This window comes from Clarias gariepinus, chromosome 22 (assembly GCF_024256425.1).
Source record: "Clarias gariepinus isolate MV-2021 ecotype Netherlands chromosome 22, CGAR_prim_01v2, whole genome shotgun sequence".
Lineage (NCBI taxonomy): Eukaryota > Metazoa > Chordata > Actinopteri > Siluriformes > Clariidae > Clarias > Clarias gariepinus.
In genome coordinates this window covers 7,887,351-7,906,245 of record NC_071121.1, presented here as the reverse complement: position 1 = coordinate 7,906,245, position 18,895 = coordinate 7,887,351, and the positions used below count along the sequence as shown (strand labels likewise).

The 18,895-nt window shown below is 39.7% G+C and overlaps 1 protein-coding gene across 2 annotated transcripts in view; it reads right to left on the bottom strand.

Annotated features, from left to right (window-relative positions):
* pex14 (peroxisomal biogenesis factor 14) overlaps window positions 1–18,895 on the bottom strand; it is a 114,148-nt gene that overhangs the window by 18,146 nt on the left and 77,107 nt on the right. For both annotated transcript variants that reach the window (XM_053482695.1, XM_053482696.1), the window contains exons 7-8: window positions 12,445–12,542; window positions 3,953–4,044 (exon numbers count right to left, since the gene is read on the bottom strand). In XM_053482695.1, the coding sequence (XP_053338670.1) occupies window positions 3,953–4,044; window positions 12,445–12,542 (190 nt within the window). The remainder of the gene's footprint in view (window positions 1–3,952; window positions 4,045–12,444; window positions 12,543–18,895) is intronic.

Here is an 18,895-nt window from a genome sequence, read left to right as displayed (position 1 = left end):
TCAAAGGTTAACATCATTCCGTCATTCTCATCGACAAGTCATTCTGACCAGGTCGGATCAAGTCAGAGCATCTCGATTGATGCATTTGTTTTTCAATCCCAATTGGGCCATTATTCCAATTTGTAGTAAAAAATTTGGGTTTACGTTAACACATCTTTTTAGCGTTACAGACCATGACACCATAAGAAACAAATAGTGTTTTGGAGAAATTTTTAAATTTCAAATTCAAATTTTATTTGTCACATACAGAGTCATACACAGTATGCAGTGAAATGCTAATACTTATTTTTTTATTTTAATATATATAGTTCAATAAAAACAAAAATGCAAAGAGATATTTCCATAATATTTTCCTTCCCAGCAATCACTATTTTTAGGAATAAAAATGGCTGGAGTTTATTCGTTTGAAAAGGGAGAACATGTTCTGAGTCACAGTTATATACCAAGCAATATCCATAAATATTTCTTCACCCAAATTTGGTATTCCTCTCTTCTGGAATATGTTGTTTCTCTCGAAGCAGGAGTGAGTAATAGACTCTCGGTTATCAGCTAAGTCAGTCAAGCAATTCAACACATCTTTCTTACTTCCTGTTTAGGAAGGAAATACATCAACATGCGGAATCAAATGACAGCGAAGGAGTCATTTGACGTCTTTGTGAAACATATTTTGGAAGAAAGCCCCTCTTCATTTGAAAGTAGTATTTTTGAAAGTTAAGCTCCAAATTTGGTTAACACATTCTTCCAGAAGGAAAAGACGACGTGGAGACGATTTTTCGTATTTGTTAGACTATTAGCTATGACTAAGTGCCTTTCTTGAGTGTTCATACATAAGATAGGAGTCTACAATGACATTCTGTTTGGCAAAACAGCAAAAACAGAAATGAAAGTGATGGAGGGGATATGGCTTAAATATATGGCATACAAAGTAGATTTACATAAATGCACCGTATTTATGGAGGAAACATTATAAAGTTATGCATTTGTGCGTAAAGGGATAATGAGACAAAAACGTTTACTAAATGTGAACTTGAAAGTCAACCAAGTTCAAAGTAAACCGAGGGAGTGCGAGAGTTTAGAGTTTGCTTGGAAACCACAAAACCATCATAAAAGATAAGTAACGGGAAAGTCTATTCGCTGGTATTCTATTCGCTCGAGACCTGAATAAACCTACATGAGAACAGATCTGGTAGGAATTTAAACCCAGGGCCGTCAACTGGAGAGCCGTGGACTTATTTAGGAACTAGCACAGCATTTTATGCAGATCAAATCCAGCATTTGGTACATACTGAATGTCATTTTTTATATATACATGCAACATTGTGGCTTATGTAGCAGGTTCTTTGCTGCATCTTGTTGCAAGCACGATTATTTTTGTTAATGATTTAGCTGAAAGTAGGTTTCACAAACTATTAGATATTTGGTTATTTAATTTATTTTCATTTTCATTTTTAAGTATAGTAGCAACATGTTCGAAAAGCTTGACTAAAGGGGATTTTTTTTCCTTCCGTTTTTGCCAGTTCCCATCCACCAGCCAGTTCCTCCACATCATACGACAGCCACCAACCAGGAGAGAGTAAAGGTTTAATCATGCTTCATCTGGGACACATACTGTCATATTGGCTCTTTATAAAAATCTGTTCAAGTTAGACTAAAGCAACCTCTATCTACCCTCTACCACATACAGTACATGAACTTAGAGATGAACAGTGAAATTTGCAGATGAGAGAGCAGATCATCCTCAGAACGTGAAATGTTAGGATTTGAACTCGGCATCTCCGCTAACACGTATCTGTCACTCGATAACCCTGAGCTATGGGTTTATTACCCACTACGAGATGTCTCATCTATTCTGTGGCAAAAATTGGTAACGTGAATCATCAGTATGAAACACAACATAACCTGTTCAGTTTTATTTATAGTCACGCATTAGTCACTAAGCATCAAATTTTCCTGTTCCAGTTCAGTCACTTATCGGGACCTTTTTTCGAAGAATTTACACAGTTTGAGCTTCACAGACTTAAGTTGAATACCCCTGCTCTTGATATTCATCAACTGCCCTTAAACTTTCATTGGAGCCAAGTTCTGAGTCAGGAGGTTTTTTTGTTTGTTCTTTTCTTAGCTCATGAAAGAGGTTGAAATTATTGTTTGTGGTAATTTTGTATACGTTAAAAACGGCAGTAGGTAGAGATTCGCCTGAAAACTTACAAACATTCCTTTAAGTCTGTTGGGAATCACCGAAAACTTTCACAATTAGTAATAAGCATCAGCTGTGGATTTCCCGTAGTCATTCTCTTATGACCAACTTTAAGTAGCGTGGGAAAAACATGATATATGACATGACATTCCATCCAAACATTTCTGTCCCAATTTTAGGGTTCCTCATATCTTACTAAGACTAGAGATCACTTACTCAGCTTTAAGTCAGCACATCCTATAAACACCAATGAACTTTTTCTGCGACTCCACAGAAGATGCTGAGTTTTCTAGATTCCTCCACATTTCTAGTTACATCCAGTTTGACTAAACAATTTTACCCCAATTCTGAACATATAACTATGTTCACACATTAGATTAGCAAAATGCCACACTCATAGAGAAGGCTTTGCAAAAGTGCAAGACACATGGTTATAAGAAAGTTATAGCTTTAGAAATGTTTCCCACACCTGAAAGCAATAAGATCAGGATAAAGACTTTATGAGCAGCATTAAAGCTGCTGTTAAATATTCATGCCTGGCAGGCTTCATTTAAATAGCCGGACAGGAACATGCTTGCCGGTGAACTGTAAAGATGTTTGCATTTCTTCTTCCAAAGCCACATGTACGAGTCAGACGTTCAACCCACAAGGATACAGGACTCAAACAAACGAAAAATGAGAACCAGAGACGTATGAACTGAAAACAAATTCTACATCCCGAGCGGCGGGTGTATTGTTTAATTTGCAAGGAGTAGAATCCAGTATACATTGGACGAATGTGCAATAAACAATTTAAGTTTAGACTTAGTTCACTGTATATATTTAATCAATGGAAAAATTTGGATTAGATTTAGGTCAACTAAACGAAATGAATTTTCATGGTCATAATATACAGTAAATGTTTATGGTTAATAGATCAAAGTTTAATCTAATAAAGCAACAATTATTTAAGACAGGTAGTTTTTATTTTAAATCAAATGTCGTTTTTTAACAGTTTGTAGTTTCATTTAGAACATGAGGAAAACCAAACACATTTTATAATATTTTTAGATTTTATTTTATAATGCCGTATGACATTTTAGTGGTAATATTCCTTTTATGTAAATAAAAAAAAATATTCGGCATATTTATGAATTTTATATAAATTTTTTTTTATTTTGCCCGGGTTAAAAAAAACAACATGTTTTTTCGAAGAGTCAAATTATGGCACGTCAGGTTAAGAAGGGAAGCTCATGACATATTGCACCATTATGCATAGCGCCCACTGTACAAGCCTCTGGAGGGAGTGTTATAATCTGTGGTTGCTTCAGTCGGTCAGGTCTAGGCTTAGCAACGTTATGTGGCAACAAAAGAAGAAGTCAGCTGACGACCTGAACGTAGTGAATGATCAGGTCATCACATCTATGAAGTTTTTCTATCCTGATGTCATAGGCATATTTCAGGACTCAGTGAAGAATTTGTCCAATAATCAAAAGATCAAAAGCCAAAGGAGCACAAGGAGGGGTAATACCCTGGACGGTATGCCAGTGCATCACGGGCCGCAAGCTTGCACACACTCACAATTTCAATCTTTCCACACACACACACAAACCCAAGGTGGGAATTCAACCCTCGACCCTGGAGGTGTGAGGCCACAGTGCTAACCACTTCGCCACCATGCTGGCTTCGTGATAGCATCATGAGCTATATTTGACATATTATTAGTGTTAATATGGTGAACGCGCTGTTCTTTGTCTATTAGACCCTGCGAGTGTTTACCTGCTGAGTAAAAGCCCCTTTAATGAAGTGATCTCAGCCTTCAGCTCACTGATGCTTTGAGACTCCAGCATGCGATTGGTAGCAGAGGAGGCCTGCAGATACAAAAACAGAAAAACAACAAAAAACTTTTTAAAAACAATTTTAAGTTCTTTTCATCATATTCATCTAAAATCTAGACGGAGACCTGACACATTCAGGGTCCTGGCTTCAGGCGGTGGTACAAAAGAAACGAGTTTCACAGAATGAAGTCAGGCTTATGAAAAGCTTTTTTGATTATCGAGCAGGTAGCTCATGCAAAACCTATGAGTCACCCGCTGTTTTGGTACAAAAGCCACACTTTTATCACCTGATCAGGAAATACAGAGTACAACACATCTGATAAGAGCTATAGCAACCGAGTGCACATCTCCCCTAACTTTAACTGGCCACTTGCGAACGAAGAGTCACAGAAAAAGTGTAAAGAGTTCATGAACTCATGAAAAAAAAAAAAGCCAAAGGGAATTAATCACGCCATTTTTACATATTTTTCCATATTTCCGACTACTGATTTGAGCCGGAGAGAGGTTCTTGATAAGAGGCCTCGAGCACAACAATGGCAGCATTCATCCGGCAGCCACAAGTCAGGGGGGTTTTATTAAAAAGAACGTTATCACCTACTGCTTGGCAACGGAATGAATTGTTGCACGGAATGATGGACAATTGAAATGGCCTGCAAACATTTGAATAGCAAATGACTCCCTATAATAATAATAATAATATGAAAAAAAAAAAAATCATCCACCTCTTTTTTAACTTAAAAGACAGGTTGTTGCTGATGCCATTTGTAGTAAAGAAGGCAGTAAAAAAGATTGACAGTAAAGTTTAGAAAAAAAAATCTTCTAAATTATGGCTGCTCTTGGTCTCTTTAAATGCCCTATCCATTACACTCGCCGCACTCGCCACAAAGACCCAAACAACAAACTACTTCGGCGCCTGAAGTGGGGCGGCTCCTGTGCTTAAATTCAAGCGGATTACGCAGAGCCTTGTTCCGAGGAGAAATAAGTCTCGTAAACCTACCCCGATTCACAAGGGTACCTGAAGCTTTGAAGCGTCCACAAACAAACAGCCCTCATATGCAGGGTTTAATCCCCCTGTCCACATGCACTCCCAGGAAGACACCGAGACGGGAAGAAGGTGGGGAAACGAAGCAAAAAGGCTGGGGAGAAGAAAAAAAATGAGAAAGTCTAATTAAGTATGCCCGACTCACCAGGGGCTGCTAGTTAGCAAGCAGAGGCCCCCTGTTGAGTGGAAACGGATAACTTGGTCCCTTTCACATGTAATTACATCTAAGGGAAATTAATTGAATCGCATCTGAAAAGAATCAGACACATTTTACGGTGTGGAAAAGACAAGGGGGAGGCACGGGTAAGGTTAAGGTTGCACAACTATCTTCTCTTAAACCTTTCTGATAAAGTGTTTTTTTCCAAGGCACATCAGATCCGAGCTCAGCGCATTAGGCCTGGTGAAGACGCTCTGATTACAGGCCTCACCTCATTACGACCATCATAATCCCCGACTCCCCACGGCACCAGCATAATAAGGCTGGAATGTGCCTCTCGCTCATTTTACCTGTGGAAAAAAAAAATTAATTGCTTTGGCGGCCGAGCTTACACTTTGCAGACATTAAAAAAAAAAAAAAAAAAAAATCTAAATAATATTTGCAAACAGGAGCTACGCAGTGCCTCAGGACAGACTCGAATTCATGAGACTCCCTGATCTGCAGCAGGTGACGCTGATGACTAAGACCATGCGCAATATGCTCAGCTATGGGTGCCTTTTCTACTTCCTCCTCTTTAACTTTGTCCTCTATGGCACTGCCAGTCCTTGTGGAGAATATTAACACCTCTCAGAGCGACTCGAACACACAGAGAAACGCAGCAGGCAGCCAGCGCAAGCACTGAATACATTAGTAAATGCCTGCAGACCATTAGCAATGGATAATATCTTAACAAGGACGGTTTAAAAAGGTCTGAATGCAAATTAACTCACAGCTCCTCTGCCTGATAATATTTTCCTTGTGTAATGCATGTATATTTACGGTGGAATCAGCTTGAAACTAAATCCCTCAGGAGTGTTTCCGATGAAAGCAGTGGTACAATTCATTTCAGCCTGTTTATGCGCTACCCCAGTGGCGTGCGTTTGGGCTGCTAGCTGAACGGCTCCTAATCTTTCGCGTGCAGCCTCTAATAAAGGGAACTATCTCTGGATTTATAACAGAGATACGGAGATATGAAAATTCCGGGCCGGTGACGATAATGTCCAACAACTCTGCTTAATAATCCTGATAGCACAACCAAATACCAAACTGCCACCGACAGGGTCGACTTAATAATAAGCTTTTACTGTGTAGTAGTTTTGTGTTCCCCATAATACTGGGATAAAACAGAAAACCAAAGCTAAAGGGAAAAAAAAATAATAAAATGTCCACACATTCACACTAGTCCCTTTAAAGGAACACATCTTTACCTGCTCATTCAAACAAATCCCCAATGAGTCAATTATGTGGCGAACTGCGCAATGTAATGTATAAATCAGGTATTGTACAGGTCACAAGCTTCAGTAAACGTTCACATTAAGCATCAGAATAAAGCAAATATGATCCGACTCTGATGATCTCTTGGGATTCCATTTATACAGAATTGTGCAATTGTTCTGCAGCCTGAAATGTCTTGTTGATAAGAAAGGTCAGAGCGCAGGAAGGCCATGGTAAATCAAATAACCACTCGTCATAACCACATTGAGCTAAAAAGCGTCTCAGAGGTGGATGGGCTACAACAGCAAAAGACCACACTGGGTTTCACTCCAGCCAGCATGAAGTACACACTGAGCTGCAGTGGCCCGCCAAACTGGACAGCTCAAGATTGGATGAAGGTTACCTAGTAACACGGATTCTGCGAAACAGCTTTTTAAACATAGTCGGCATTTTAGTATTCCGCACTTTAAATTCAATGTTATACAGAAGGACTTCTAAGGGTGAAGAAAAGGCACAAAAGGCGTCTCTTTGCCTTCTTCTGACAGGATATAATGGAATATTTTACCAATATGGTTTAAGAATCAGGTGTATCCTGAACGCATAAGCAATGCGCAAAGCACATACCTTTCATTCCTTCTATATATAAAAAATAAATAATAAGAAAATAATATTCTTTTGATTCTCTTGATTTCTAAACCTCAATTATCAAAATGAAACAAAAAAGAAAATATTTCACCGTAGATGTTTACAAACGTTAATTACAAACTTCAATAATTCTTTTGATTGTGCAAAGCTGCTTTGCGACAATGACAATTATTAAAAGCGCTATGCAAATAAAATTTAATTGAATGTAATAAAGCCAGAATTCTGTATATAAGAGCTTCAATTTTAACTCAATTAAATTACCAAAAAAAAAAAAAAAAATTATATATATATATATATATATATATATATATATATATATATATTTATTTATATTATATTATATAATAACAATATATATATATATATATATATATATATATATATATATGAATTTTCAGATTACAATGTTATTATTTTTTATAGACAACAATCAGCCATAACATTATGAAGCAAAAAACGATGCCCAATATTCAATGTAGATTTCCCTTGTGCCCCGGGGCAGATTTGGCCCATTAGGGCACGACTCCACAAGTTAAGTGTTAACAATAATGTTAGCAGACGAAGCCTTTGGGTGTTGAGGGTTGCAAGGTGAATTGGATTTTATCCAGATTTGTCCTGAGCATCCCATGGGTACTCGATCAGATTGGGATCTGGGTAGTGTGGAGACTGGGTTAGTGTCTTAGGCTTTTTACCTGATGGACCCCATGCACTGGGGGCTATGGTGCACTGGATGCTCGAGTATGGTCAGCTTTGACTTTTTCAGAGATTTGAGCTGCACTGGCTTTTCTTGGGGACCAAACCAGATGGGCACAAAACAAAAATCAAAAACAACTCAGATATAGCTTTAGACAGCCACACCATAAAAAAATATACAACCATCAGCTGTAAAGGCACAAACTTAAAATGATTTCTGGCTCATTATCACCACACAGCACTGTAATATTTAAAAAGAAGGGGGGAGGAAAAAAAACAAAAAAAAACAAAAAAAAAACACCCAGGCAGCTTACAAGACAGTGAGTGCACACTGTAATTCAGTGGTTTAGGCCATAAGAAATGTTTGCTTAGCTGCTGAAAGAACAGGAGTTGCCATGTGTTTTGGGTTAAACACACATTTCCGTGTTAAAGAGCCTTAATTGCCAAGCCTGGCACATTACGCTCAGTTTAGAGAAACCCAGAAAGGCTGCCCAGAAAACCGCAAACTGAAAATGATAACTAGCTCAGCGGCGCGACATGTGTTTTTAATCACACGCTCCGGACCTGAAAACAATTTTCACAATTTCCCCCCTTACGGCTGGAGACAACAGGTCCTGCTTCACTCCGAAGAAAATTTAAAGATCGGGACTTAGGCTATAAAGTACAGTTTATGGTTTGTTTAATGGATGTTTTGATGCGAGATACACTTTTTATTCACTCGTCTCTTCCAACAAGGCACTCACGGCAAATGATGGTGACGCTTTTTAATTCAATTTACATTTTAAGAGGAATCTTAGGTTCCCTTCCGCTTTGGCTGGCTGCTGTTCATGCTGTTTGAAGGTGCATTAAACAGATGGATGGGAGAGCTTCAGAGCCTCCTGCGCAGCTTCCGAGTGCTTTGCCAGGTCAGGGGAAAAGAAATGCGGGAACAATAGTAGAAATTTTTATGAATGCCATTTTTTTCCCTCCCTCGTATTCACACAGCACCAGATGCGTTCGCATATGTTTTCCTGCGGGATCCAGATGCTGCAGTCAAACACCCATGTGCTTAACAAGCTGTGGACATAAAACATAATTTCAGTTGTGATTCCAAAGAGCTTTCTGTTGCATGTTATGGGATGATTTATCACAGCATCATAAGATATAAAGGGAGTAGGGTTTCACATTCTGAGGTATGAAGATGTGGTTTTAATAGGCAACATATTCTCAACACCAGCTTTCGCTCCTTAAACGAGCACGAGACTTTATGGGGTGAAAGCACATGTTTTGAGAAGTTTAGAGGCACACACTGTCATGATGAGATGTTTTTACTGAAACATTATGACATCAGGATGCATTAAATTAGCCCGCGATAAAAAAAAAGGCACAGGACATGTCCCCAGGCGGGCCATCAGAGAGAACGCTGAGAGTCTTTCTGCACGTAGAACTGGAGCGGTACAATACTGTACATACTGCAGTGGAAGTCCATCAGCTCTCCAAGAGTGTAAATGTGATCGTAAACATGCATGACCCGCTTCGCCATTTGGCTGGCGTTAAAGGTCCTTTATGTAGAGAAAATAGAGATGTAATGAGGACATGGAGGGGAGGCTTGCTGGGTCCTGCTGCTGTCCCTGGCAGACTTGTTTTAGCGTTCTGCTGATGCTCTTGCAGTACATGCCTCTTTAGCGGCCTTGTTGTAGACACGTTCTCATTTAAGCAGCATATGAGCCATGGCGAGCTTAATATCTTCTTCGAGGCCAAGCATCCATCTCCGCGGCGCTGGAAAATACCATGTGTTGGTTTAGACTTAAATCGGCCTGACCGCTTTTAGAGAAAAAAAAAGAAAGCGGGAAAACCACAAACGTACCAATGCGAACATTATTATACAGTAGTGCTCACTTCATACATTTTTGTCCCAACTTGTTTTGCTCCTTATATTTTTTATTATTATTCCTATAAGATCTTGAGTTTCCTCCTACTGCCATAAAAACACTCGTCGCACATGTAGTAAGGCTACTTCTAATTTATTACTAAAAAACAAAAATCACTATCTCGATCTCATTTCTGAATGATGGTAATTCACTCCCATGTATAGGGGTTGGACAATGAAACTGAAACGCTTGGTTTTAGACAATAATTCATAAGTATCGTGTAGGGCCTCCTTTTGCAACCAACAGAGCATCAATACGTCTTGAGAATGACAGATACAAGTTGAATTTTGAGTCATTCTGTTGGCAGAATAGTGGCCAGGTCACTACAGTACTGTACATGATCCTGGTTGAGGAAACGTTTCCTGACTCGCTCCTCCAAAACACTCCAAAGTGACTCAATAATATTTAGACTGTGCAGGCCATGGGAGATATTTAACTTCACTTTTATGTCCATCAAGCCTCTCTGTCACCAGTTTAGCTGTGTGTATTGGTGAATTATCATCCTGATACACGGCATCGCCTTCAGGACACAATGCTTGAACCATTAAGTGTACACGGTGCTCCAGAATGCTTCGGTAGTCCTTGGCAGTGACGTGCCAATCTAGCACAAGTATTGGGCCTAGGGAATGCCATAATATTGCAGCCCAAACCATCACTGTCCATCCCTATGCTTCACTCTGGCCTGCAACAGTCTGTGTGGTACGCTTCTTTGGGGCTTCTCCACACCGTAACTCTCCCAGATGTGGGAAAGACAGTGAACTCATCAGAGAACAATGCATTTCATATTGTCCACAGCCCAAGATTTTCGCTGCTGGCACCATTGACACTAGTGACCAAAGGTTTGGCTATAGCAGCCCGGCCATGTACATTGACAGCTGTGGTTTTATGTTTTTTGGATACAATCCGGGTTAGCACCAGGACATCCCTTTCAGACAGCTTCCTCTTGCCTCCACAGTTGCTCCTGTTGGATGTGCTTCTTGGTGGTACAGTATGCTGACATTACCCTGGATACCGTGGCTCTTGATACAGTACATCACAAAGACTTGTTGCCTTGGTCACAGATGCGCCAGCGAGACGCGCACCAACAATTTGTCCTCTTTTGAACTCTGATATGTCACCCATAATGTTTTGTGCATTGCAATATTTAAAGCAAAACTGTGCTATTACTCTCCTTAACTAATTAAACCTTTACACTCTGATCTTACTGGTGGAATGTGCAATCAATGAAGATTGGCCACCAGGCTGGTCAAAGGGTGAGAACCCCTCAATGAAAGGGGTTTCATTGTCCAACCCCTGCGTTCAGATCATGCTTCTTTCAGACATTCATTTATTGACTTGACGACAATCCCAGATGCTACATCAGTCCCACGCACTGTTCACACTCAAACAGTGTAACACAAAACACTATTAATTCACTAATCAGGCCAGAGATTGGAGAAAGATTCAGTCATACTGTATAACCCGATCACTTCGCTCATCTTGCTTCCTTATTTACGGCGCTCCCTCGTTTTCTTTTCTGCTTTCTCTCCTGCCCTCTTTCTACCTTTGCATATACAGTATCTGCACATATCAGATTGTTCATTTTTCTTCTCTTTTTTCCCCCCTCCTCCTTCCTACTTTTTCTCACATTTTTCTCTCCACCGTCCGTGTCCTTTTCTTATCGCTCGATGTTGAGTTTCTTTTGTCTTTATTACCCTTCTCTTTCCAACCATTTCTTTACTTATTTTTCTTCTTCCTCCTCACCCCCCCACTTCTTTCCTCTGTTCATCATTGCTTTAATTTAATCCCTCCATCTCACTCAGCTGCTCGCAAGTCCTGTGCATTTCCTTTAGGAAATGAAAGTCGAGTTTTATACACGCCGCCAGAATCGGAGCTCTTTACTATTCATGATGTAAGAAATGTCACCTTCTCTTTCAGGAGACTGCTGGATTCGCCCTCCCTCACGCCGTCCCTCGCTCTCTCTTTCTCTCTCTCTCTCGCCCTATCGAATCCTACAGTAAATGATGGAGACTGTATTCATTGAATTCATATGGAATCTTTGCAATATTTGTTTTGAAGAATGTCATTTCCAGCATAAAGCTGATATAATGAAGGCTGGAGGGAAATCCGGTTATGGGGAGGATCTGGTGTCGCTTTTGGAACTGTTGAATAAGTGTAGGAATGAGCGCAGGGGTGGAGCTAGAATACATTAGCTATGGAGGAGTCAAAAATTATCCGCACACTGCCCGCAGAATTTATTTTAAGTAACTTTTAAAAAATACATACATAATTATGTATTATTAAACCATGCAAGATCACAACGCACTTGGATAGCAGCACTCTGCACTTTAATCCCAAGGATGTTTTTCGCTCCATTCTCTGCCGTTTACTCTCAGGCTTGTAGTGATGAATCCGTGTCTCGTCACCAGTAATGATGAGTCTCTTTAGGAAGCTTTCGCCTTCCTTAGAGTATCGGTCCAAATTTTGTTTGCAGGTATCCAAACGCTTCTGTTAACGCTCTTATAAAAGAAAATAAATGAATAAAGATATATTTTTTTAAAATCACTGCACGATGTAATGAACCGATGCAACACGTTCACATTTAAACAGCAGTGACTGGGGAGACAGTAGCCTTAAATGGTGAGATTTGTCTGTGGATCCAATAAATACAGATAATATGCACAGACAAAATCAGCCCGTCCTGGATACCCAGACTCATCATTTGTTTCTTTGAGAGAGCAACATAACCTTACATGAGAGTTAGCCAGCTCCTGAGACAGCTCCTGGATCTTCTTCTGCTGCTGGACCAACAACTCCTGCACTGAGGCTAACGTTGTCTGCAGCTGGGTCACTGTAAACACAATAACACACACATAAAATGTAGATACAGAGATAGAGACCATCAGAAGCAGCTTATGAATACTTGGAAAAAAATAAAGCTAATCGAATACAAATATGCTAAAATGTTCTCCAGCTCAGAATGTTTGTTCATGTTGCTCATAATTCTCTCTTTAGCTTTGCTTTTCCCTCAGTCACTAATAGAAGATGACTATATTAGCTCATGATTAATCACCGGTGTCTGATCTTATATCAGCTCACCGTCTCTAAACCTCCATTAGCATGGGTTAGTCGCTCTCGAACTCTCTAAACAATCAACAAGATGGAAAAATAAGAAAGAAAAGGAAAAAAAAAAGAGACACAATCATTTGGGATGCAGCCGAGAAGGCTAGACGACGTGTCGTCACTAATTTGAGCGAATATAGCTCATTTTCCATCGACTCACAAGATTAAATTATTGCCAGGTTGCGCCATTCGGAGAAAGCCTTGGAAAGAAAAGAGAGAGAGAATTAAAAAAATAAATAAAATAAAAAAACACACACACGCACACAGTGCTAACAGGCAGAGAGTTGGTGTTATTAATGGGGGTATCATTGCAAATAACCCAGAGCACAAGTTGCTCTCTGCCTGCTTCCAGTCACACATGCATTTCCAAACAATGCATTAAGTTTCCAAACTGATTACGTTACAGAAAACCAATAAACGCCTCTATAAATCATGCTCTGTAAAGTGTTAAATCAACTCTAATTGGATTAACATCAGCAGATATTATTAGCTGCCGACTCTCCAGTGCACCGTTACACCGTTCTGCTTTCACAGAAACAGCTTTTTCGACATACAAGCTAGGACACATTACATATGTTCTCTCTGCGCCTCTCGCTCCACGACACAGAGCAGCTACTGACAGCCTACAAGGAGAACGGAGATGTGAAATCAAAGGGTGCGATAAGGGCACAGAAGGCATGAAGTCTGTGCAAAGTGTGAGGATGAGGATTTAAAAAAAGGGGGGTTGAGAAATTTGTAATGTTATGATTCAGAAGAAAAAAAAAACAAACAGTTGAGCTGATATCACTCTTAAAGGTCCCGTATTTTTTAGCTACTTCAGTGTCTTCAGTCTTAAAATGTAAATGTGAACAACCCCGGAGACGGGATCATCTTATATGAGGTCACAATAGGGGAAACATCTAATTAGCTTTTTTTGTTGTTCTTGGTTTGCAAGTACAGACTACAGACCCACCTCAACGTCTAACAAGAACTTTAAATTTTTGCATAACAGGTCCCATTTAAAATACACACACACACACACTCACACTCATTCTCTACACTACCTACCAGGGAGGCCTGGTGACTATCCCAGGGGACTAGGGGCACTAGGCAGGATACACTTTGGATGGGGTTCTAGTCAATTAAACACACTCGGTCACTCATTCACACATCACGGGCAATTGAGAAAAGACAATTAGATTAATCTGCATGTCCTTTATTGTGGGAGGAAACCAGAATACCTTGCGGAAACCCAACGGGTAGAACATGCAAACTCCACATACACGCAGACCCGAGTCTGGAGTAGAGCCCTGAACCCAATATATACTGTATATTGTATATATAAACATTGTAATAATTAAGTTACAATAATGTGCAAGAGTCTCAGACACCCTGTGTGGTTTTTAGTACAAACTATGTTGTTCGTTTTCATTTTATGACTTTATTATTAAGTCAGTACAAAAACATTCACAAACATTAATATCCCGAAGAAAGAAAGCAGTTTGTTTCCTTATAAAATGCACAAACTGTACCTGAGACTATATAGTTTTATACAAGAGCCTTTTTATATTTTAAGACTCATCACACCAAGTACTGACTTTGTTTCATTAATTACTCGTTTCTTTTTTCTTTAAATTTAGAAACTTTTTTTTTTTTTTAAGACATTCCTTCTCTACAGCAGTGATTTGCATGTGCCTTTACATCTAAATCTGTGACACCTTGTATGTTATTAAGTGCATTTAGATTTAAGTTAAGCACACATTCTTAACACATGACATTTCAATTGCGCACATTCGAGCCCGCGGATGGAACTCCATGGCTTAATATTCAAAAGTCACGTGAGGATTACAAAGGCAGGTTGGAATTCGAGTGAAACAAAGACGTGCTTCAGTTATGCATGACTGTATAGTTAAGTTGTCTGAAACTTGACAATTTCATGACCTGAGGTTAGTTCGTCATGGCTACATTACCTTGTGTGTACACTTAGAATTTTTTTTTTTAAAGGCAATTAATAGATCAAATGCTATTTCATGTGCTGTCCAACAGCAAGGGTTAAAGGCATATTGTCAAATGGAGATTAATATCATAATGATAACTAAGGGTATTAATTCATGTTATTAAAGAAAATAACTTGCCAGGTTCTTAGTAATACAGCATATCGTTGTGCTGGTTTCTTTTTATTCACCATTTTTTAATTCTTCTTTGTTTTTAGGTAAGTGTTTGTGTTTAAAGGTTGTCCAAGCCCGTCTTGGATGCTTGGACATTTTTGCATGAGATCTTAAAGGTTGGAATAACGCGCACTCGCACACGCACACACACACACAAACACACACACGTAATTTGCATCATCTAAATGGGGAGCTTGGAAAATTTACTTAGGCAGGTGCGTAACCCGTTTCTGAAAATAAGTGACTTTCAGCATGTAACACTGAATTTCTAATTATAATTACATTTCTTTGTGCTAAGAATGTGCCAATTTTTTGTAAAAAAATAAATAAAAAAGGCGAAAAAAGTCTGGATGCACAGGCAAAATAAGTTCGGCATATACAGTAAATGACAGTAAATGCTTTACATGACAGCGTCTGACTTTACAGCACTTTCTGAACACGAAAACACTGAACAGAACTGATGGTCACACGCAGAGATGATTCTCTCCAGTGCAATATGTTTGTTCTGGATCAATTCCAACAGACTACTGACTTCAGATGACCCCAAAGAAAAGAAGTCAAGTGGAGTTAAGTCACTAAGTTTTAGTTGATAAATTTCATATTAAAAAAACATTCCTAAGGATGCAGACTTTTGGGTACTTTTGCAGACTTACAGTACAAACGTTATGGTAGCAGCACTGTACCTCAAAGAAAAGCTGTACATAGTTAGCATAGTTATCTGGCAACACAATACAGTGATGGGTATCATGTGATGCCTATCAGGTGTTTACATTTTCATCAATCCTGTGGCTCATAGTCTACGTCACAGGATGCCCATTGGTGTATTATATTTTGCGAAGGTTTGCTAACTGCTTTGATGTTAGCACAGCAACACAGGCAGTGTATTGAGGAAAAATAACAACAAAAAAAAAAATGAAAATCTTCATGAAAATCTTCATAACTCTCCCCATCAAATGACACGCTGCATTTTTCTGTGAGGAAACAAAAAGTGAGACATCATAATGACGTGACGCTACCTGGCCAAAAAGATTTTTTTCAAGATTTCGCTGACCGCCTGTGGCTTTGATTACGGTGCACAGTGGTGTCAAATTTATGTGTAGTGATAATTCCTCATGTTGTGCCACCCGTGCCATCAGGGATGAAGATTTCCTGGTCATTCAGTACATCCAGGTCGTCAGCTGACTTCGTTTTGTTGCCACATAACGTAGCTGAGTCTAGACTTGAGCGACTGAAGCAACCCCAGGTCATAACACTGCCTCAAGAGGCTTGTACAGTGAGTGCTTGTACAGTGAGAATGATGGATCCATCGCTTCATGCGCTTCCCTTCTTTCTCCAACACACCAATCACTTTGAGCCTTTGATTATGGTCCAATATTTACAAAGCGCACCATTTGGTTCCTGATGTGTCTCGCTAACAAGTGGTCACCTTTCGGCCACGCAGCTGTTTAGTCCCAGTCCTGTTACATTGCTTGCGTGGAAATGTTTTTATTTTAACAATTAAAAACAGCTAGACAGCTTTCTACTGTCAATTTATTTTACAATGCATCTTTAATAAGTGTTTAAGTGATTGTCATTCCTTATTATTTTTTTTTTAAACCATGTTTCATTTTAATGACACGTGGGCACCAACAAGTTAAGCACAGACAGCTGCTCGGGTTTCACCCCCTGACGGATGTCAATTGCTCAGAAACAGCCCACGTTCAGAGCTGAAGAGGACAAGGCCGGGCTATATAACGTGGCCGGTCAGGATCGCTCGGCTTGAAACAAACCGCGTCTTTGTAGAAAAACGAGTGGGTGAATTCGAGAAGCCGCGAGTGGTCTCACAGCTGCTGCGACGATCCGTGTGGCGCGTGTAGTGCAAATTATTCAGTGGATACCTCTATATATCGTATACTACACATGTCCAGGCCTCTCTGTTTCTTTAATGGCCAGCTGGTCAGCAATATGCTCTGCTCCGGCAAAGCGGCAGAACAGACAGTGCGATTCCGTTTACAGCCGGTGTGTGCGAGCGCGCGCGCTGAAGTGCTTCCAAGCCCAGTTTCATTCATTGTGCGTGCAAAGTCACAGGGAAATCATAATAGGAGTCGGGGCCTGCTCGGAGGAGGGGAGAGTAATGTGGCTGCATTCAAAGAGACGCATCACTTCATAGTGAAGAAATACACGGAGTTAACAAAGGGTGCGAGCTATCGGCAAGAGAGAGGCAGTCAATTGCTATTACTCATGTTGTGAGGAGAGGGGAAACTCGTGCTGTAATTGCAACCCTCTCCCAACTGTTAACTGAAATAGTCATTAAGTACAATAGCGTCTTGGCTAGTGCAGCCAGAGCAAATGAGATCAGCCGTGTGACTGACTGACTTAACTGGGGAAAGGTGGGATATTTCTGAGCCACAGAGAGGCAGAAAAACAGAGCGAGACACAGACAGACTAAAAAAAAAAAAATAATTCAAAAGGAAATTCAGCTGCGCATCGAGGCCATCCTTATCACGTAAATCTCCAACGTGACCCTAAACAAAGCAGGAATTAAAGCAGGTGAAACCGGATGGAATGACGACACGGCACGTACTATAACACGAAGGAAGGATTTTTCTTTGCATATATGAACCAAAATGACAATGAAAGGGCTCATTTGTTAATCAGATAAAGAAAGCCACACTTAGCTTGCACGCAAAGGCTCCCAATTCACAAGGCCTCCTCAGGCACTCCCAAAGCACACTACAACGCTGTTGTGAGGAAAAGATTAAAATCACTAAACACACGTTAAACTCATAATCCTCATGCAAAAAAAAAAAAAAAACTAAACAAAAAAACTAAACCTGGCCAGCTTGTCTACCAGTGCAGTCGGCCTGATATTTCTTTTTTATGCACCAATTGTAACTGGTGACATCCTCGCTTTTTTGGCACTCGATTTGCTTACTTTGGGTCTCCAAAAAAATGAAAGAAAAAAAAAGAAAGAAATGAAAAAGAAGAAGAAGAACAGGAGACGACCTCCAACCGACAGCAGTGCCAGACACAAATATGTGGCCAGACAGAAATTTGGTTTCACCATTCTAAAAGCCTGAAATCAGGACAAATTCAAACCTGCCGTTAACGCTAGTAGGGTCTCATGCAAAGTAAGTAACGCCGGTCTTGTCAAAAGTCCAATGTGCAAATAAAGATTAATCAAATAAACATCAAACACAGCATAAAAAAAAGAACAAAAAAGGCAGAGATTTTAAAGTTCTAGTCCTTTCATTTCTCTTTTGTATGTATGCACACATACTCACACAGGAACGCACGCAAGCACACACGCAGAAGCATGCAAACACACACACACACACACACACACACACACACACACACACACACACACACACACACACACACACACTGCCTCTCTTAAACTATTTATTATATGTACGAGTCAATGCCACTGGATCTGTTTACCGCTCCAAATATCTGTAATCTGATTTAATTCAGACATGGGTGTTGCCATAATTTAAAGAATTTAAAAAATATATATTATAACTAATTAAATCCTATTACTGTGATCCTGGGAATAATAGAAACAAACTGGCTACTGGATACAAAGGCCTTTTTTTCATTTAAAATAACTAGAGATGAGGGAACACAAAAAATCAATCGAGTTGTGTATCACGATTCTTTTGTGTGGTTTTAAAATCAATTATTAAAAATGTATAATTTTTTTTTTACTCTAATTGAGTTTTCAGCTTGATTGGTCATCAGCCATAACAATTCTGGCCGAGTGCACGAGGTTCCAACAGTTACTGTGTGCACCTACTGTATGAAACAAGCCTCCAACTGTTTCTCCATAACACTGCGTCTCAAAACACCACGAGCGTCTCGAACCTCAGAAGCTGTGTGTCCGAGTGATCGCAACTGCTCAACTTTTTCAAGTTGAGATTTGAGATTTTGGAGGAATTTGAGGTTCTACAGG